This window comes from Salmo salar, chromosome ssa12, assembly GCF_905237065.1.
Source record: "Salmo salar chromosome ssa12, Ssal_v3.1, whole genome shotgun sequence".
NCBI classification, from domain to species: Eukaryota; Metazoa; Chordata; class Actinopteri; order Salmoniformes; family Salmonidae; genus Salmo; species Salmo salar.
In genome coordinates, this window is record NC_059453.1 from 34139831 (window position 1) to 34161467 (window position 21637).

The 21637-nt window shown below is 43.9% G+C and overlaps 2 protein-coding genes and 3 non-coding genes across 11 annotated transcripts in view; all 5 read left to right on the plus strand.

Annotated features, from left to right (window-relative positions):
* Positions 1–1948: 1948 nt before the first annotated feature.
* xpo1a (exportin 1 (CRM1 homolog, yeast) a) lies at positions 1949–16090 on the plus strand. The gene is made up of 25 exons (XM_014131338.2): positions 1949–2540; positions 3411–3542; positions 4113–4214; positions 4506–4578; positions 4773–4834; positions 4944–4988; positions 5086–5267; positions 5575–5623; positions 5714–5833; positions 7305–7433; positions 8000–8158; positions 8487–8684; positions 8990–9128; positions 9369–9550; positions 10096–10252; positions 10562–10725; positions 10972–11106; positions 11432–11615; positions 12173–12279; positions 12853–13047; positions 13505–13673; positions 13980–14114; positions 14383–14539; positions 14870–14966; positions 15136–16090. The coding sequence occupies exons 2-25, from the start codon at positions 3417–3419 to the stop codon at positions 15280–15282; spliced, it is 3213 nt and encodes a 1070-aa protein (XP_013986813.1). The 5' UTR covers positions 1949–2540; positions 3411–3416; the 3' UTR covers positions 15283–16090.
* Positions 9803–9935, plus strand: LOC123725790 (small nucleolar RNA SNORA17). The gene has a single exon (XR_006758303.1). It is a non-coding gene; the product is annotated as a small nucleolar RNA SNORA17 (small nucleolar RNA).
* Positions 13181–13317, plus strand: LOC123725784 (small nucleolar RNA SNORA5). Its single transcript, XR_006758297.1, has one exon. It is a non-coding gene; the product is annotated as a small nucleolar RNA SNORA5 (small nucleolar RNA).
* On the plus strand, positions 14642–14776 carry LOC123725783 (small nucleolar RNA SNORA5). Its single transcript, XR_006758296.1, has one exon. It is a non-coding gene; the product is annotated as a small nucleolar RNA SNORA5 (small nucleolar RNA).
* Positions 16091–16738: 648 nt separating the features above from the next.
* Positions 16739–21637, plus strand: part of LOC106564875 (ubiquitin carboxyl-terminal hydrolase 34) — a 72893-nt gene continuing 67994 nt past the window's right edge. For 6 of the 7 annotated variants that reach the window (XM_045691277.1, XM_045691278.1, XM_045691280.1 and 3 more), the window contains exon 1: positions 16739–17088. In XM_045691277.1, the coding sequence (XP_045547233.1) occupies positions 17046–17088 (43 nt within the window). In that variant the 5' untranslated portion in view covers positions 16739–17045. The remainder of the gene's footprint in view (positions 17089–21637) is intronic. The other variant, XM_045691281.1, reaches the window with a different exon arrangement.

Below are 21637 nucleotides of genomic sequence, written 5' to 3' on the forward strand. Positions count from 1 at the left end.
GGGTGGCATCCCTAAGTCTAAATATTCCTGTTACATTGCACAACCTTCAATGGTATGTCATAATTACGTACAATTCTGGCAAATTAGTTCGCAACGAGCCAGGCAATGAACACAAGAGCAGTGACACAATTTCATGTTAGCAGGCAATAAACTAAATATGCAGGCTTAAAAATATATACTTGTGTATTGATTTTAAAGAAAGGCATTGATGTTTATGGTTAGGTACATTGGTGCAACAACAGTGATTTTTTTTTTTTTGCAAATGCGCTTGTTAAATCATCATCCGTTTGTCGAAGTAGGCTGTGATTCGATGAGAAATTAACAGGCACCACATCGATTAAATGCAACGCAGGACACGTTAGATAAACTAGTAATATCATCAACCATGTGTAGTTAACTAGTGATTATGTTGATTAATAGTTTTTTATAAGATAAGTTTAATGCTAGCTAGCAACTTACCTTGGCTTCTTGCTGCCCTCGCGTAACAGGTTGTCAGCCTACCATGCAGTCTCCTCGTGGAGTGCAATGTAAGGCAGGTGGTTAGAGCGTTGGACTAGTAACCAGAAGGTTGCAAAAACGAATCCCCGAATCCCCCCTGAACAAGGCAGTTAACCCCCGTTCCTAGGCCGTCATTGAAAATAAGAATGTGTTCTTAATCTGACTTGCCTAGTTAAATAAAGGTGTAAAAATAAAAATAAAAAAAATCGGCAAATCGGTGGCCAAAAATACCAATTACCGATTGTTATGAAAACTTGAAATCGGCCCTAATTAATCGGCCATTCCAATTAATTGGTCGACCTCTAGTCCAGACACACCAAGACAGTCGTGAAGAGGGCAGACAAAGCCTATTCCCCCTTAGGTGACTGAAAAGATTTGGCATGGGTCCTCCGATCCTCAAAACGTTTTACAGCTGCACCATCGAGAGCATCCTGACTGGTTGCATCACTGGCTGGTATGGCAACTGCTCGGCCTCTGACCGCAAGGCACTACAGAGGGTGGTGCGTACAGCCCAGTACATCACTGGGGTCAAGCTTTCTGCCATCCAGGACCTCTATACCAGGCGGTGTCAGAGGAAGGATCTAAAAATTGCCAAAGACTCCAGCCACCCTAGTCATAGACCGTTCTCTCTGCTACCGCACGGCAAGTGGTACCGGAGCGCCAAGTCTAGGTCCAAAAGGCTTCTTAACAACTTCTACCCCCAAGCCATAAGACTCCTGAACAGCTAATCAAATGGCTACCAAGACTATTTGCATTGTTCCCCCCACCCCCTCTTTTACACTGCTGCTACTCTCTGTTTATTATCTATGCATAGTCACTTTAACTCTACCTACATGTACATATTACCTCAATTACCTCGACTAACCTGACTCTGTACCGGTACCCATTGTATATAGCCTCGCTATTTTAAATATTGTTTTTATTTGTATTTTTTACTTAACACTTATTTTTCTCAAAACTGCATTCTTGGTTAAGGGCTTGTAAGTAAGAATTTTACTGTAAGGTCTACCCCTTTTGTATTCGGCGCATGTGACAAATACAATTTGATTTGATACACACAAACGTAAAAGTAAAATAACGTAATTAAGGGATATAAATATTAGGAGGTGCAATGTCGGAGTGGCATAGACTAAAATACAGTATATACATATGAGATGAGTAGAGCAGTATGTAAACATTTAAACATTATTAAAGTTACTAGTGTTCCATTATTAAAGTGGCCAGTGATTTCAAGTCTTATGTACTGTACATTATATATGTTTTGGGGTGTGTCGACACCCCAGACCAACGGAAAACACAGCCGCATGGGTACTGAGGGAAGGATGTTCATTTTGATTGACAGCATTGTTGGCCTGTAAAATAACAGGACAGCCCTTGTACAATTTTATGACAAACCAATCGGATCCCTCAAGGGCGTGCACATAGTCCAAATTTTACGCGGCGCCATGGGCCGAAAAACCTAGATGGAATATCCCAGTCTTAACCGGTTTCAACCGGTCTTGGGTTTGAAGCATGAGATGAAGAGCTAGCTTACACAGCCCTGCTATCAAATATTATATACGAATAGGACCAATAATAAACTCAAGATTATTTTACTTTGTGATTATGAACCGGAATAACGCAATACGTGTGACTCCGTAAATTGTTAGCTAGCTAGCCAGCCAGCCAAGGGAAGCTAAGTCATCATTGGCTTATGCAACAGCAGGCTAACTTGATAACATTTCTCGCCGTCCGCAACGACTTAATCATTGCTAAGATACTTCTAGAATAGTCTGTTACATTTATTTGCTATATGGTAAATTGCTAAATGTAAATTATCATACTGAAACTTCGCTTCAGTGGCAGGACATACAGCTAACGGCGTGCTATCAGGACATAAATCATTTGGCTAGCTAGCTAATTAGCCAATAAGCTAGTTAGCGAATGTCAAACACACTGGAACGTGTGCCATGAGATAGCCTGACATCCAGCCAGACGAGAGTTTTAAAATCAGAGCCAAAGTCTTATTTTTTTCATTACAACGGAAAGACTAAAGAAATAAGGTGAGTTTGGTAGCTAGCTGTGCAGCTCAAATGGGTTGAATTTCGAGTTTGAGTGGTGATGTAGCTAACGTAAGTTAGTAGCTAGCTGGCTAACTAGCTTTAGCTAGCTGTCTTTATATAGCAAACTAGCTTGCTAGGTATAATTGTGAATATTACTTAATATTTTGTTAACGAGTGAGTGAAGTCTCTTAATTGATGTTCTTAGACTTGACATGGCTACATTAGCTAGACGTTAGTTTATGCGATAAACTAGCTAGACCTGTGTCAACTTTGAGGTCAGTTAATGTATACGCAACTATGTGGTATACACAATAGAGGTAACATTAGCTAACAATAGTAAACGCTAAGTTAGCCATAAATTAAACCGTAACGTTAGCTAGCAAGCTAACGTCGACTAGCCGTAGTAGCACTCTTGGATTGCTGGATGGAGGGAGGGGTTGCTGTATTGCAGCGTTTACGTGCTTGTCGGAACTAGAAAACGGACATTTCCGACTTGTTAACTGGTTGAACCCGGCACGTGTATAACTAAAACCCGATTACAAGTCGGACATTTTCGATTTTCCTAGTTCCGATTAGTACTTGAACGCGCCATAAGTACCACTTGTGGTCCATGGTGTCGCAATTGCCAAGCTATTAAAGTTTACAGGCTTGAGAGTGATGTCGCAATTTTACTCACACTCAGTATTTCGCCGTTACATGTGGGTGGGTGTAGCCAGGGGTAGCAATATATGGAGTGAAAATAATATATTGGGACAGTGGCATATATTTCATCAGCCATTTGTTTTCGGCTTTTGGTTAGGTTTTATTTACAGGTCTGTAGTTAAGTTCTGTCATTTGTTCTCATGTTTCCCTTCACCCCTCCATTCCTAGAGCTCTATGCCAGCAAACATGACAATGTTGGCGGATCATGCAGCAAGACAGCTGCTAGACTTCAGTCAAAAGCTGGACATCAATCTGCTGGACAATGTAGTCAATTCTATGTACTATGACATTGGATCACAGGTGAGAGCTGCTCTTTGCCCTAATGCTGCTCTATCTTTCGCTACATACTTAAGTCTGAAAATCAGGGGTTTTGTACAACAACAAAGTAATCAGTGATTGGATCATCTCTAATTCACCTAGGATCAAAGCCAATGCTGAATTTTCAGTTGCTTTACCCACATGTGTTCTGGCTCTCGCCCAACCCTTTGGTTTATGGGACCAATCCTACAGTCTACAATAGCTTTCCATTTTAGAATTTGTTGCGAGGTACTCAGATCCAGACTCATTATGAATAAGATGCTAAGGTCAGTGGGCGTGACTTAAGATTTGGCCGGAGCAAGGAGTTTGGGTAGCCAGACAACTGTACACCGTTATTACTCAAAATATAAACATAATTTACTACCATGTTTGTAAACATAAACACACACTGTATAACAGTCCTTGCATCCATTGCTCTCTCTATGAATTTGTGTGTTTACATTTCTCCCTCCCTTAGCTTTTAACAAAAACAGTGGCCGTGTTATTTCAACTATGGATTAGACCTTTAAAGCCACACAGATCTCAACAGTTTCTCTCTCCTCTCTTCCACAGCAACGCATGGCACAGGAGGTGCTGACCAACCTGAAGGATCACCCGGACGCGTGGACACGAGTCGACACCATCCTGGAGTTTTCTCAGAACATGAAGACTAAAGTATGTGTGCCAGTGATGCATTCCTGGTGATCGGTTTACATCCTCTAACCAGGGCATATATATATCTCTCTCTCTCTCTCGCGACATTGAAAAGCATATCATTACAGCCAGGCATAGGCAGTCCAGTTGGATCCATAGAGATGCGTAGATCTTGTTTATTACATTTGTTAGCTTTTGATGTCATTTGTATATCCAAGATGCAAGATCTGTCGTCTTAGTGGAAATGAGATGCAGTTGTGAGTGGTATGTTTTTTTCTGATAGTCTAAGCCTCTCCCTCCTCTCCATTCCAGTACTATGCACTACAAATTCTGGAGACTGTGATCAAAACACGCTGGAAGATTCTTCCAAGAAATCAATGTGAAGGTAACACCCGCTGCATAGACTGTTTGGAATAACACAACTATATTAGGGCCATGCGTGAGATACGAACCTTGGGAATGAACAGTGACATTAAGATAAGGGAATAACGTGTCTAGACTATATCGCTAATGTTATACAGACACAAACATTTGATCTTTGACAATATCGAGTCATAAACATTTCTGGAATGTTTTCAGGAATAAAGAAGTATGTCGTTGGTCTGATTATCAAGACCTCATCTGACGCCGCAAATGTTGAGGTAAAGAGTCTTTCCTGTGTTTGACTCTGTTCTCACTGCAATGTTTTCCATGTTGAAATTCTGCGCTCGTTCCCAAATTTCATCTGCATTTTTCTTCTGTGTGTTTCAGAAAGATGGAGTGTACATTGCTAAACTCAACATGATCCTCGTACAGGTAAAAAAAAAAGAACTTAAGAAACACGTCTGTCCTGTCATTACAAATGGTTAAAACCGGAACAATCAAACTCAGCGTGTCTCCTCTGCTTGTGTAGATCCTGAAGCAGGAGTGGCCCAAGCACTGGCCCACCTTCATCAGTGACATCGTGGGTGCCAGCCGCACCAGCGAGAGCCTATGTCAGAACAACATGATCATCCTCAAGCTGCTCAGTGAGGAGGTATTTGACTTCTCCAGCGGACAGATGACCCAGGTCAAGGCCAAGCACCTGAAGGACAGGTACATAACGTCTCCTATCCAGCTACCTAATAACTTTAACGTTTGTCAAATGCACAGGATACAATGTAGTGTACACAGTACAATTAAATGCTTATTTATACAGTAAATGCTTTGGCTGCTTGGAGATGTACTGTATATTGCAAAGAATCTGTTTCCTAAGTATTAGTGGTTGATATCATTACTAGTCTCTTCATGGCAAATGAATTGTAACGTTTTTATAATATTATTTGAAAGCATGGGTAGATGAGATGGAAGTGTACACTGACATGCTATTTTAGTAATCATTTTGTTTTTGTTTTTCTTTCAGCATGTGCAATGAATTCTCGCAAATATTCCAGCTCTGCCAGTTTGTCATGGTAAGCAAATGGCTCAGGGATTCTAAACTGTCTTGATATGAAATTTACATGTTGAATACCCAACATGTTAAATGCAAACATTTTCTGCAGGAGAACTCCCAGAATGCCCCTCTGGTCCAAGCCACACTCGAGACTCTCCTGCGTTTCCTAAACTGGATCCCCCTGGGGTACATATTTGAGACCAAATTGATCAGCACTCTGGTGTACAAGGTAATTCAACTCCTGATGACTCACTTGCACCTGTCCCCTTACTGAAAATTAAATGACTTAAGTATCGGCTTATTACTACTTCTCGGTTTCATTGAAACATCTCCCTAGGCAATTTAGTTGTGTTTTTGTTGTGATTCAGCAATCCCGGCTTGTGGAAACTTGAAAACAGCAGTTGAACTATAGGCATCCTCTCACAAAGGCGCACTTGCATTGGTTTTGCTTGCAAGTGCGTGAGAGCCGGAGGAACAATATAGTGAAAGTTGAGGCATTTGCACCTTGTTGCTTCGGTGACTTGGTCTGCTGCAAACATTCATACACTTGCGCCCGTATACGGGCTGAACATGGCAGATTTGGCCACTAATAAGTGCCTAAATTTGAACGTAGGGTCTGTACAGTAACATGTTATACATGATGTCAGCGTTCTGGCTCTGCACTTCACTGCGCTCTATTCTGAACTTGAGCATCGCGTGCGACCAGAAGCTGCCCCCGTCCCTCCCGGTAGTTGGGGAACTTTAGATTTTTTTTGTTGTATGAGTGAGGGAAATGCTGTAAATTAAGAGGACTATGTATTTTGAAAGATGAGACATGAGGATTATAGTAAATACCGCTTTGATATCATACATGTAAGCCAAACACTCGTCCAAATGTGCACATTTCCAAATCATAAAACTCTTGTCATATACAGTGTCAACATTTCTGATCACTATGTTTGATGTACAGTTAAAAGATGACATGGCGTCATACCCTGGGTTGTCCTGAATAGAATGAGCCTATGTTAATTGTGAAGGAAATTTGCAGCAGCACACACACCTGAATGCACTGATGACTCCTTTCTATGTGCACTAAAATAATCTGTTTCTCTGAATTGCCTTGTGAACACTAATATCATATTTTATAACAGCTAGTCACGTTGGCACTAGAACACGCTTTCAAATCATACCCACTTGATCCAGATTGCGTTTTATAATGGGATGTTATTGGATTGCGTAAATCAAAATAGTAATTGTGCGATGGAGGAGCTAGAGTTCAAGACTAAAGTACAAGTGTGCTTGCTCTAGTTCCTCAACAGCACAGATAGGAGAGCAAAAAAAAAAGAAGCTTATAGTTGAAGACTCTTCTTTGAGAGGTGTGTGACCACTTGGAGACACCAGTTAGTCCTCTCACTCAAACCCTTGTTATTTTTTTGTCTTACGTTGCACCTACCCCACATTTTCAATGTATCCAGAGTATTTTCAGATTTCATATCAGCAAATGTGTCAAAGTACAGAGTGTAAAATGCACATAAAATCAAGTGTAATGTTTGGATTCAGTTTTGTCTGGTGAACTGTTGTGTACTCAACTTCGGTCCAACACTTTTTCTTATTGGACAAGCTCAAGTAGTCCCTCCCTGTTTCAGTCAGTTTTCTCCTGATTGGTGTCTAGTGACTACGACCCTGTTGACTAACCTCTTTTTCCTCTCGTCTGTTCCCAGTTCTTGAACGTGCCCATGTTCCGCAACGTGACGCTGAAGTGTCTGACGGAGATCGCCGGCGTGAGCGTCAACCAGTACGAGGAGCAGTTTGTCAACCTCTTCACACTCACCATGTGTCAGCTCAAACAGGTACGCTTCCATGTCTGCTCAAACGGGTACGCTTCCATGTCTGCTCAAACGGGTACGCTTCCATGTCTGCTCAAACGGGTACGCTTCCATGTCTGCTCAAACGGGTACGCTTCCATGTCTGCTCAAACGGGTACGCTTCCATGTCTGCTCAAACGGGTACGCTTCCATGTCTGCTCAAACGGGTACGCTTCCATGTCTGCTCAAACGGGTACGCTCCCATGTCTGCTCAAACGGGTACGCTCCCATGTCTGCTCAAACGGGTACGCTCCCATGTCTGCTCAAACGGGTACGCATAGCTCCATCTGCTGGCCAGTTAAGCCTACTGTCAAAACTGTGTTGGAGTAGTGGTACCCAAATGATGGACCAGGACAAACCGATGGGTTACAGATATATTTTTGAGACCGGATACTGCAGACCCTATGTTTCAACAACGATCATACTGCAGGCATCATAAGAACTATTAATTAGTTAGCATACATTTTTAGATAAAAAATGTAATGTGTAAATTAACATTAATTGACGCATCAAAGAGTCTGCCTTTTCCCCTGTCTCTCTCTTCGTGTTAGATGCTCCCCCTGAACACCAACATCCGCCTGGCATATTCCAACGGCAAGGACGATGAGCAGAACTTCATCCAGAACCTCAGCCTGTTCCTCTGCACCTTCCTGAAAGAGCACGGACAGCTCATCGAGAAGAGGCCCAACCTTAGGGAGACACTCGTGGAGGTGACGTTAACGCCATGAATACTGGACAATAACAGCAGAGATACTGTTCCTACTATGTTTTTTGGGGAAAAACGTATTCTTCAATCGCATTCATTGATAAGTCACGTATTAACATTTCACATATCCCCTTGTTCCCCGCCAACCTAACCTGTACTGCAGCCAGAAGAATATTACCTTTGACCTCAAATTATTATTTTAAAAAATATATATGTACCAATTTTCCCTTGTTTTTATCCTCAAGTCACACACCATTGAAATGGAGCTAGCCCCCCAATCTTCAACATTCTCCTTACCTTCTGTTCTAATCACATCCTCCTCTCCCCTCCAGGCTCTTCACTACATGCTGCTGGTGTCTGAGGTGGAGGAGACGGAGATCTTTAAGATCTGTCTGGAGTACTGGAACCACTTGGCGGCGGAGCTCTACAGGGAGAGCCCCTTCTCTACCTCCACCTCCCCCCTGCTCTCTGGGAGCCAGCACTTTGACGTGCCCCCACGCCGGCACCTCTACCTGCCCGTGCTCTCCAAGGTGAGAAGAAACGTACACAGGGACGGACGGATGGTTACACACACACTCTTGACCTTCCACCAAACAAATGTCCTTCAGGGTCGTGGCATAGGGCACACCGTAGCAAAGCAATCTACAAAAGGCAACAAAAATGTGTGACAATCGGACAAGTTCATATAGTTCCCACCACTTCAAACCGTTTTCTCCCTACTGAACACAACCTTGACGTTCTACTGTGTTTCCTGTTGACAGTCCCTGCATCACCATGGTGTCTATTTAGATTGTCCCTTATTAGTCACTGGCATGTTGTCTGCCCGGGAACACAGGTGCGTACGCTGATGGTGAGCCGAATGGCCAAGCCAGAGGAGGTGCTGGTGGTGGAGAACGACCAGGGAGAGGTGGTCCGAGAGTTCATGAAGGACACAGACTCAATCAACCTCTATAAGAACATGAGAGAGACACTGGGTGAGTGCCTGGCCCAGGACAGTCTGAACATCTCACACACACGTCCTTTCTCTAGTCTGTGATGTCAAGCACAGTTGCCCCTCAATCTTTTCCTTTGTCAAATGTGCTTTCCACAATTGATCGCTCTATCAGTGACACACATCTCTCCCTCACACTTTTGTTCACTGTTGATAAGGTAGGGCACGATCCACATACTCCCTCTCTGACTAGCATACCTCTCTCTCTCTCCCCCCCCCCCAGTTTACCTGACCCATTTGGACTATGCGGACACGGAGCGCATCATGACGGAGAAGCTGCACAACCAGGTCAACGGGACAGAGTGGTCCTGGAGGAACCTGAACACGCTGTGCTGGGCCATCGGCTCCATCAGCGGGGCCATGCACGAGGAGGACGAGAAGAGGTTCCTGGTCACCGTCATCAAGGTCTGTAGTAGTCTGTGTAACGGACACACCACACCTTCACAGGCAGCTACAGTCTTTAAAGGGGACTATACACACACCGCACCTTCACAGGCAGCTACAGTCTTTAAAGGGGACTATACACACACCACACCTTCACAGGTAGCTAGTCTTTAAAGGCGATAATACACACATGCAGTAGTTGCTGGTCTTAGTCATCAATTATGTGCTCTGTTAGACCAGAAGTGTTCCCTTTACTGTTCAGAAATTGAATGGCCTGCCCCTTGAGACGTGGCAGTTCGACTGTGCGTGTTGAGCCTGTGTCATGAGGGGAGCAGAGTAACAGGGCTGTGCCTACGCAGAGGACTCAGAACAGTGGGTACTTGGAGTGATTGATAGAACTGACATTTGGCAGAAAAAATGAATTTTAATAACACACTTTTGGAGAAATTCCACGTCCACTCACCTGACAAGACTTAACATGTAAATGCTGCTGTAGAGTGACTGTCAGGATGTACTGAGCTGCGTTTCTGTGTTATTGACCGACTGTCGTTTCCTCATGTCTCCAGGACCTGCTGGGCCTTTGTGAGCAGAAGAGGGGGAAGGACAACAAGGCCATCATCGCCTCAAACATCATGTACATCGTGGGCCAGTACCCACGCTTCCTCCGAGCCCACTGGAAGTTCCTCAAGACTGTCGTCAACAAGCTCTTTGAGTTCATGCACGGTAAGCAACTTTGTTCAGGCCACCACTTGCATGTCTTAAAAAGATACAGGATACTGTTTTCAGTGAAAATTGATTTCCTTGGTGTGATTTTTGCATCCATGCAAAATACCAGGGCTGTGTTAATTTGGCACTGGACAGAAAACCAACTGAAACAGGGAGGGACTACCTGGACTAGTCCAATAAACACTTCTTTGCGGTTTACGATTCAAAGCGTTTAAAAAAAGTTTCACTACGGTGTGTCCAAATGAACACGCCCCAACAGTGTTTCTTTTATTGAACATTTTATTTGAACGTAATTGTTCCCGGCAGAGACTCACGACGGCGTGCAGGACATGGCGTGCGACACCTTCATCAAGATCGCCCAGAAGTGCCGGCGCCACTTTGTCCAGGTGCAAGTGGGCGAGGTGATGCCCTTCATCGACGAGATCCTCAACAACATCAACACCATCATCTGTGATCTCCAGCCCCAACAGGTACACAGATGCACCAAGATTAGCCGTAACACAGTTGAGCTACAGGCCCCTGAAAACAACCAAAACTAAGAGTAAAATACAGTAGTAGTTGAAAAACATTTCCAAATGGCAATGCTGGTTTTGAGTTTCCATTGGCCAGGTTCAGCGAGCACCCTGTTTCCAGTTGTCATGTGAAATGGCTGGAGTTGGATATGAAGCAGCAGATGTTCATATGACCGTAATCCACCTCATATCTCTTTCCCTCAGGTGCACACATTCTACGAGGCGGTGGGCTACATGATCGGGGCCCAGACGGACCAGGCCGTGCAGGAGCACCTCATCGAGAAGTACATGCTGCTACCCAACCAGGTGTGGGACAGCATCATCCAACAGGCCACCAAGGTAAGTCACATTCCACTATGGGACTGTGTTTGTAAACCTTGGTTTCAAAGCATTTTACATTGTATGCATGCAGCACAACCCAAACAACAACTTTGAACTGCTGTGCCATGGAGAAATTAAGAGAAACACCCACTGTCTTAGAGGCCCTTGTAGTTTTACCAGCAACATTTGTCATCATTACCGGTGCTTTTTCTCCCAATTGTTGCAACTGGCAAAGCCTCGTCTTTTTGCACTTCAGTAAAAAGCTATCCAGAGCGACTTACAATATGTTGTCCGAAGATGCAGTGAAAGCATTTTAACTGACTTGTCTCTCTCTCCCCTCCAGAATGTGGACATCCTGAAGGATGCAGAGACGGTGCGTCAGCTGGGCAGCATCCTGAAGACCAACGTGCGGGCCTGCAAGGCCGTGGGACACCCTTTCGTGGTGCAGCTGGGACGCATCTACCTGGACATGCTCAATGTCTACAAGTGTCTGAGTGAGAACATCTCCTCTGCCATCCAGACCAACGGTGAGACGTGTGTGCCCAGTCTGTCTGTCTTTGGTCTATCTGATCTGTGTGCCTGAGGTGCTTGTTTGTCTTGGTGTGTGTGTCTGTCAGACTCTTGTATGCCTGAAGTGCTTGCTTGTCAAAGTGTGATGTGCTTAACTATCTGTCTGCAGCTGCGGCATCAGTCACAGAACTACAAGCCCATTCTGACGGTGCATTCAAGACAATTGGGAACTCTGAAAAATGCGAGGTGATATCATGCCGTCAGTGATCTTCAGGTCGGAAAGTCAGTGTTCTAGAAAAAAGCCCAAATTCCGTGTTGGATGACCATTCACAGCGATTTTTCTCAGTCTGGGCTCATTTATTTATTAATTTTTCTCATGAGTTTCCAGTTGTCTTGAACACACTGAAGTTGGAGATTTCCGAGTTCTCAGTTGTTTTGTACGCAGCATAACGTTTAAAGTGTCAATGAGCTCTCCTTTGCTAACTCCATGCTACCATGCTGAACCCCATGCTAACTCCATGCTACCATGCTAAACCCTATGCTAGCTAACTAACTCGCTCTATTGTCCTGCTAGGAGAGATGGTGACCAAGCAGCCCCTGATCCGGAGCATGAGGACGGTGAAGAGAGAAACGCTCAAGCTGATCTCAGGTTGGGTCAGCCGCTCCAACGACCCACAAATGGCGAGTCTGTCCTGTCTTAATCAAATATAGAGTCGCAGCCTATAGGGAATGCTGTAGACCAGTGGTTCTCCTATAGATCCTCTTCGAAGGCTGTAATTGAAAATATGAATTTGTTCTTAACTGACTTGCCTAGTTAAATAAAGAAGAAAATGAATCTAAATGTAATGGTGGGATCAGAGCGGGCATCTCTCAGGCCATAGATGGCCTGTCTAAACCACACCATAGAGAAACGGGAGGCAGAAAGACAACCAGAAAGATCCAACTGGCTGTCTGGACTAGCTTGAACTCCACACAGCCCTTATAGGTCCCTGGACACCAACCTTATCCAGAGGCATCATGCCCATTGAAACTAATTTCATCCACTTACAGGTTGAAAAGGCAGAGAATAGCTCACATCACAGACCAAGATATTCCAGTTCCTCCTCTAAAATAACTATGGCGCCGATGACTTGAACCACCGCTACCCTCGGTGGTAGCCCCAACCCCTCAGTTATCTGACAGTTTGCTTTAACGTTAGACTGAATGTCTCTGTATTAACTGGTTACGTTCTACCATGTTCCGTGGTTCTTACAGGTGGGGGAGAACTTTGTCCCGCCCCTGCTGGAGGCTGTACTCATCGACTACCAGCGCAACGTCCCCGCCGCCAGAGAGCCCGAGGTGCTAAGCACCATGGCGACCATCGTCAATAAGCTGGGTGGACACATCACCGGGGAGATCCCGAAGATCTTCGACGCAGTCTTCGAGTGCACTTTGAACATGATCAATAAAGTATGTTTCATAGATGTTTCCTCTACTATTATAGCACTCTACTAGAATGCTGTAGTCTATTAATTAGGCCCTTATAGACTGCACATGATGTCAAAGGAACATTAACAGAAAGACACAGATGTTAGTGTTAGTTTGCAGCCTTGTCAAATTCGGTGCTTCCTCCACAATGGACCGCACTGGCCAAAATGGCTGCCACAGTGAACCTGTAGTTCATGGGCCCCACATCCCTTTTGCATGGATGTAGGGGATACATTTGTACTACAGACAATTGGTGAAGTCTATCCAATGCGAGGTTGTAAACTGAAGGATTGTTGAACATAGGACACTTTTTTTATTATATGGGTGGGAAAAGAAAATTTACTTTATATGACGGAGTCCTAGTCTTTATTCCTTATAGAAAGTAATTCCACTGACATTGTCCAACTTTAATTGTCCAATTGTTTTTTCTCCTCTCCAGGACTTTGAAGAGTACCCAGAGCATAGGACCCATTTCTTCTACCTCCTCCAAGCGGTGAACTCGCAGTGCTTCCCGGCCTTCCTCTCCATTCCCCCAGCCCAGTTTAAACTGGTTCTGGACTCCATTATCTGGGCCTTTAAACACACCATGAGGAACGTTGCAGACACTGGTAAGACCCTCCATATGCTTTGGCCTTACCTACCTGTTCATACATACTATGCCTTTCACGAGATTGTAACTGTGTGTTGACGAATGAGGTTGTCAGACTCATCTGAGGTGAAATGCAGTTCACTTCACTTTATTTCAAATATTATGGGTGTTTCAGACACAGATGAACTCTAATCCTGGACTAAAGCTTTTTTCAATGGACAAATGCTTCATTGTCCAGGACTAGGCTTAAGAGTCTGGGGAAAATAGTCCTTACAGTACACTGTGGAATTATTGTCATCGAGCCACTCATCCCTGCTTCCTCCAGGTCTGCAGATTCTTTACACCCTGCTGCAGAACGTGGCCCAGGAGGAGGCTGCTGCACAGAGCTTCTACCAGACCTACTTCTGTGACATCCTCCAGCACATCTTCTCCGTCGTCACAGATACCTCGCACACAGCAGGTGAGAGGGTGGTGGGATCGTTGACTGACGGTTAAATATCACCGGAAACATCTATGGTACTGTAATAAGTGTTGGGTACAGGCGAGGAATCAGAGGCCATGTTATACACTAGATGGTTTGATTCCTGAAGGGGATATTTCACTTTGGTGTCACATTGCAGCAGAGTCAAACACAGACATGGCAGATGGACACGACAACGTGCTTAAGTACCATTGGTGAGTGCAAGACAAGTGTGGGTATAATTGATGTTCTGCTTGACTTTCTGCAGGGCTAACCATGCACGCGTCCATCCTGGCGTACATGTTCAACCTGGTGGAGGAGGGTAAAATCAGCGCCTCCCTCAACCCAGCCAGCCAGCACAACCAGGGCTACGTTCAGGAGTACGTGGCCAACCTGCTCAAGACGGCCTTCCCCCATCTACAAGAGTAAGTGTCTGTCAGCCTGCCTATAAGAGGGCCCCTGTCAAGTCAATTAAAATGAAACATTTTGTTGTTACTCCACTCTGAACACTAAGATAGGGATTAATTTGCAGCCTTGTCAAATTCGGTGCTTCCTCTACAATGGACCGCACTGGCCAAAATGGCTGCCACAGTGAACCTGTAGTTCATGGGCCTCATCTCTTTTATATTGGTGTTGGGGATACATTTGTACTACAGACAATAACTAGTTGATCTAAAGTGATCTACTTACTGTGTAGGTAGTTGCTATGTAGGTAGGTGAATGTGTTGTGATCCTGACTCTCCTCTCCATTCCAGTGCCCAGGTGAAGGTGTTTGTAACAGGTCTGTTCAGCTTGAACCAGGACATCCCCGCTTTCAAGGAGCACTTGAGGGACTTCCTGGTGCAGATCAAGGTGAGTCACTCTGGTTTTGTAGCCACGCGCACACACGGGTGCAAACACTTAGACACACAAGGGCCAGAGTTACTATCAGTCTGAGGTGTCAAACCACTGGAGCATGGTAGATAGACATATTTGTCCCTCACACTCAACTCTCAACTTCCTCTCTTTACTCCCTGTCCAGGAGTTTGCTGGCGAGGACACAACAGACCTGTTCCTGGAGGAGCGGGAGACGTCGCTGCGGCAGGCCCAGGAGGAGAAACACAAGCTGCAGATGTCCGTCCCCGGCATCCTCAACCCCCATGAGCTCCCCGAGGAGATGTGCGACTAAGCGCCGCCACATAGGAATGAACACAACAGCAAACATGTACAGTTTTTGGGAAAAAAAGAAAGGCAAGAGAAGCTGAGAGCTCTTGTCAAGTGTGTGTGTGTGTGTGTGTGTGTGAGAGAGCGAGAGATTGAGAGGTGCTTTGTCGACCAAATCAATGCCAATATGTAAATGACAATTGCGCCTCCGATTCGGCACTCACATTTTTTGCATATGGACGCATTTTATACAGAGTCATTTGTGTAATAATACGGTATTGCTCCTTTTCCCTCGCAAATTCAAGCTTTGTTTTTGGTTATCGTCTTTGTTTAGCCGTGCATGAAGTTTAAATAATTAAATAATTATTTTTAACCCTTTCTTTACCTACACCCCCCCACCACCAACGATCCTTCTATTTGTTTATATGTAAGATATGTTAAAAGCACATGCAAAAAGGTTACTTTAAAAAGTGCTGTAGCGTCAGGAAGTGCTCCAATAAAGAGCTTTGTGTGTTTTTCGGAGGAGCCGCATGGCCTGCAGATGAATGTGACGGTCAAGGGTGGTAAATGACGCTGCTTCCTTTGTTTCTGTTTTGGCAGCAGTTTTTGTGGCAAGTTGGGTTCTGTTTGCATCCAAAACTGACCGCTCTGACATTTGGACAAGAATGTTAGATCATGTGCATATCATCTTGTTTGTAAAGCTGTCTTAGTACTATGGGAACATAAAGTTGGTTATTTTTACAAAACTGTGTATGTCCTATACCTTTTGTGTATGTTTCCTTCAGTCGTTGAAGGTTATTAAATCCAATTTCTGGAATAAGAACTTGAAACTACTGAGTACTCACAGAGAGGTCTGCATTTTGAACTTTAAGGTCAAAATACTTAAGGAAATACTTTGGAGTAACAAACAAAAAACAATGTCATGGCATAATACAAATTCCCCAAATGAATAAAATGTCTGCTGGTGCCAATGAGGGCGATCTATTAACCTGCGCCTCAGTGCACTGGTCCATGGCCAGTGACGTGAATGGGCACAAGCGGTGAGGGAGGAGTACTCTCAAATCCAACCGTAATCTGCGCCGCGCTGTAATGTCAACAAGCATTGTGCGTCGTCCAGAAACATCTATTTTCCATCAAATATATGTTCAACATGTCAAAATAGTTGTCAATGGGAAAGCCGATTAAAGCAATCACTTTCATGTGAAAACACAATCCTTGTCATCACTGAACGGGCCACCTGGCTCACGCGCTGGAGGCAGCCCGGTTCCAAAACGAATGAAATCACTTTTAACCCGGTGCATACTTCCCTCATCGGGATAACCCGGGCCAGATAATCGAATACCTTCAGTGGCTACTGCTCTCTTGGCTGTCTGCTGTATGTGAATGAAACGCCATTTGTAAACGTTTCTTGCTGATGGAGTAACCGCGAGACAAGCGGAAAAAGTCGAACAAGGCGAAGGAGACAACGGAAAGTTACGAATTATGAACATGCTGTGCCCCCACCCCTTTTCAATATGGCTGCCGTATCTACTCTCTCCAGTAACGCTCCGATTGGAGATCGACTCGACATCTTAATGCCTCTTACTTTTTGACTTTATCAACGATATTTAGTATCAAATGCAATCTGAATCTATTACTCTCCCTTATTTTATTTAATGCATTAGCAAACCTTCACTAACCACTACATCGGGCCTTTCCCCCAAAACAACCAGGTGCCAACAATTCGTATCCATCAACCATTTCCAATGGTTTGACTACACTTTTCCTTTGTTAGTTTTTTAATGAACAATGTGTGAAAACTGCGCCGAGCTGGTGGAGGTTTTAAATGAAAGTAAGTAAACCATTTTTATTAAATGTTTTAGTGCCGTAGTGGTCCCCTAATGCTAGCTAACGTTGGCTAAATCAGGCTACCTGAGGGAAGCTGGACAGCTAGCTATCGTACCCCTGTCGTGCCTGGTTGTTCTCCGCTAACCAGACAGCTGCCAATGTAAGGCCTTGTCTTGAATTAATGATCTGAATGTAAATGGAACATTGTCTGCAACTTTGAGGCCTGTCTCTGTCAAATCGCTGCAAAATGAAGGGGATGCCTGAGTAGAGTTAACTTGCTAGCTAGCTAGACAAGATTCTGAACATCATGAACTTAACTAACTAATTAGATTGGGCTGATGCCATTGCATGGTAACTTGGTTAGTTATCTAACTTAACTTTGGTTAACTGCCTGTAGAAATGTGGTTTGACGTGTATTTGGCCATAGCAAATGTTAGCTACACATTGCATGCCCCTTTTTTGTCCGATGCGAGAGAGGTGGTTGTGGAAGTGGTGCATGTTGTGCAGGCGTGTTCGCTCTTGCTAGCGAGCCTGTCTGGTTGATATGTTTGTCCGTTTCACGTTGAGTAACGAGCTGTCCAACGTTAACTAACGTTAGCACACTGACTAGCCAGCTAACTGTGGTCAACTGGCATCAAAACGGACTGATTCGTTTTCATATTTGGTTGCCACACGCGCTGTAATAATATACTTTTGCCAGATTACAAGCAAATGTTTAGCATTGTTAGCTAAGTAATATAGGCTCACTAGTTAATGTACGTAAAAACATTAAGCCATCTAGCAAACTAGGCATGTAACCTATGCTAACTAGGACTCATTAGCGTTTTTGTTAGCCAAGTTAGCTAGCTAGTTATACGCTTGTTTTTAATCAAAATAAAATGTGCCTGAGAATGCCATTGGATGTATTTTCTAGTTCCGATTAAAATTGACAGTAGTAACGTTTGAACAGATTATTTGCTAGCTACGTGGTAACGTTAGCTAACTAGGCCATATTGCTTTCACGACGGGATGTTGGAGCGAATAAACAAAGGCCCATTTTTGGGGCTACATCAATTGTTTCCTCCATTACAGTTATAGCTAGTTATAGATCTATGAAATTGCAATGGTTTGTGTATGTGGAGTGCGTTTGTTTTACCAAGTTAGCGAACTGAGTATGGGAAGGCATTGGTGATGGTAGCAAGAAGACACTGCTGACAGTCTGCCTTATGGCTTGGTATACTGTGCTTTTTAAAAATGTATTTTACCTTTATTTAACTAGGCAAGTCAGTTAAGAACAAATTCTTATTTTCAATGACGGCCAAGGAACAGTGGGTTAACTGCCTTGTTCAGGGGCAGAACGACAGAATTTTACATTGTCTGCTCCGGGATTCGATCTAGCAACCTTTCAGTTACTAGTCCAACGCTCTAACCACTGGGCTACCTGTGCTTCATGTGCCTGCTTCATGCCATATGAGTTGTTTGCCATCAATAACATGGGGTTTTGCATTTGAAATCTTAATATGCTTGTTTGCTAGTTTTGGATGTCTTATGTTTTACACCTATTTTCAGTCTGATATTAGTGTCTAAATGTTTGATTTGGTGACTTGGGCAAGAGGGGGGTAATCTTGTTTAAAATGGTCTCCATGTCTTGGGAGGATATCCAAGCCCACATGGTAAAGCGGTTGTGGGTTGCTTATTACAGGAACCCTTTGAAAGGGGGATCATGATGGTGTAGCTCAAAGGGTCTTTCATCCTGTCAATACACATTTAAAATTAACAAGATTAATGGAATATAACCTATCCCCTCCCCCAGATCTGTTATTCAAATGAGCAATGAGTATGACACTTTAGGTGCTCAGATTTACTTGGTTGTTGGTGGTTTGTAGGCAAATTACGGAAAGATAAATGTTCCATGCATTTAATTTGGCCTATAATCAGTGTATTATTAAAGTGTGTGGGGGATTAGGCCTATGTCACTAGTGTTCTAAAAGGGCTTCCTTTTGTCTTAGAGCAAAACACCCTCTTTCCTGTCCACATGTATGTCTATCAACAACGGTTTTGCCAATGGCTAGTAGGCTACACAGTAGTATGTTTTCACAGTGGAGCTGCTGTTTTACCTGTGATGGGTCGTCCCTCTGTTCAGCCAAAAAAGAGTACACCCCTTTGTGAGTGTTTGTCGGCACCAGGCTGCCGCCAGTAGAGGTGTGAGGGGCTTGTTGCCTGTGACAGGCTTGTCTGGAGTGCCAGGGTGTGAGACTGGCAGCCCCATGTGGGCTTTCACCAGGTGACCCCTCACCCCAAATTTGCTGTAGCGTTTGCATGAAGCCAGGAATGTTTGTGTGTGGCTGCATGCATGCAAGGGAAGTGAGGGACATACTGAGTGAGTGAAGGGTTTCAACCCGTTATTGAATATGCTGTGCAAGTAAGCCTGCAGGGTGGCAGGTAGTCTAGCTGTTAAGAGCATTGGGCCAGTAACCGAAAGTTCAAATCCCGTGCCAGCTCGGTGAAAAATCTGTCAATGGCCCCTTGAAGAAGACACTTACCGCGAATTGCTCCTTTAAGTCGCCTTTAAGTCTGCTAAATGACTAAAATGTAACATGTGGCTGCCATTGTCAATCCTCACATACCCTGCTTTAAGATGCTGTCTGGCACTGTGGCCAGCAAGGCAGAGGTTGCCCTTGAGCATAGATCTGGGACCAGTTTACCTGCCCACCCCTAGCCTAACACTAATCCATTGATTGTAAAAAGCCAAACTGACCCTAGATCAGCACCTAAAGCCAACTATTGCTTCCACCAACACAGGAAGTTGAGCTCAGCAGAGCCCTGCTGAGTTGTAGGTGTCTATTTTACTTCTCTAATGTTTTTGTTACAAGCTCAAAGCTTTGCTGTCAGAACAATGGCTGGGATATCCAGATCCTCTTATCTGGGAATGATCGCAATATTTTTGGTCCAGGCCACCGAACACAATGTCATGGATTGTTTTATGAAGGGAGCTGGGAATTTTGGCAGAATTAAGGCAGACACACAGAGTTAGGTCAGGGTCAGGGCAAGGTGAACTTTAGAATGCTGTTTTGTTGTTCATCTCAGGAACAGACCCACTTACCTAGACACGAGTTCCACTTTGTTTTCTGTTTCTCTTGGTAGTGTTTTGGCACAACTCCAATTGTCAAAGTGGTTATTATTAGGCCCTATTCATGGTAAGAATGTGACATTTGGGCCTAGGTCAGTCAGGTATGGGAATGGGTCTCTTGTCACAAAGTTTGAACGTAGGCTGCACCTTTTTTTAAATGACACTTCTCCCTCCAACATAATGTGCAATATTCAACCTATAGATTATTTCATTAGCAATTTATCTTAAGTCCAACTTTTAGTTAGCAGTGAAGAAAAAGAGGTAGCAGTAACACTTAAAGTATTCCAAAACAACCACAGGTGCTCTTGTCGGGGAATAGTACTACAAAAGCCAAATTAAAAATTATAACACTCATGTCTGTAGTGGCATAAAAAATAAAAAAATAAAACTTAAAGCACTCGTGGGTTTGTAAGTTAAAAAAGCCTTTAATATGTCATTTTGCGTATCGGCTAACGCTTTCATCACGCCGTCCTTTTGCTTTTCTTGTTAGTAGTCTTGGCATGTAGGCCAATGTGAGGCATCAACATGGTCAGTTTTCTCTTTTTGTTCTGAGAGCAGAAAATAGGATGCTGGTATAACAACAAAGATCTGTGGTTGAGGGGTGGGTGCAGCTGAAAATGATGCGTCACAAAGCCTTCCCAGAGTCACACATCTTTCATTTACACCATTGACTTTGTGAAAGACACAAGTGCTTTGGGGTTGCTGAATAATATAGGCAATGCCGCACTTTCCGCAGAAAAGTTCGAGCTGAGATTTTGACACAGCAATAACTTTCCATTGGACACACCTTGCCCCACACGTTGCTTACATTTTGTTTTCAGACTGTGTGTGTGTGTGTATGCTTGTGTGTCACCAAAAGGGATGTGCATGGTTATACGAATATCCTAAAGGACGTTAGTATTAGAGTACTTGGGGGTATTAATTTTTGCAGCAAGAAAATGTTTAGGTCTATTTTAAAATACAGGCGTTTTCTAAATTAAAATATCCATGTGACATTGTTACAAGTAAGGCCCATGACATTTCAAATGATTCATTGAATAAAATCAACTTTTCAATTATGTTGTGACGTGCCCCATGTCATGAGTCTACACCTAGATTTAAATGTGTCTACGGTGTCCACAGTGTGTCCGAAATCCCTTTCCCCGCGCTTTATTCAAATGCCAGTATGCATTCTAAAAACTGTGGAATAGGCAACATATGATAACACAGCAACAACTGATGGCAGTAGCTAACTAGTGTAGCAAACTAGCCAGCTAACCGAGGTGCCTCTCGGTCCCAAAACACACATTTTCTGGAGACTTGTGGGAGGAGTGCTTGCTGATAACATCGCCCACTCTATGCGATTTCGGTAGCCTGTTTACATCCAGACTTAGGAGAAATCTGCACGCAATGCATCCCTGACCAACTCCTGACGTGGTCAGTCAGACCACAAAGTGACTTTTCA

Bases quoted from the DNA above. Each gene is read 5' to 3' on its own strand.
- xpo1a (XM_014131338.2), top strand. From the start codon at position 3,417: ATGCCAGCAAACATGACAATGTTGGCGGATCATGCAGCAAGACAGCTG. The intron at 4,989-5,085 runs GTAAAAAAAAAA...CTGCTTGTGTAG, and splicing joins TCAACATGATCCTCGTACAG to ATCCTGAAGCAGGAGTGGCC. The intron at 11,107-11,431 runs GTAAGTCACATT...TCTCCCCTCCAG, and splicing joins TCATCCAACAGGCCACCAAG to AATGTGGACATCCTGAAGGA.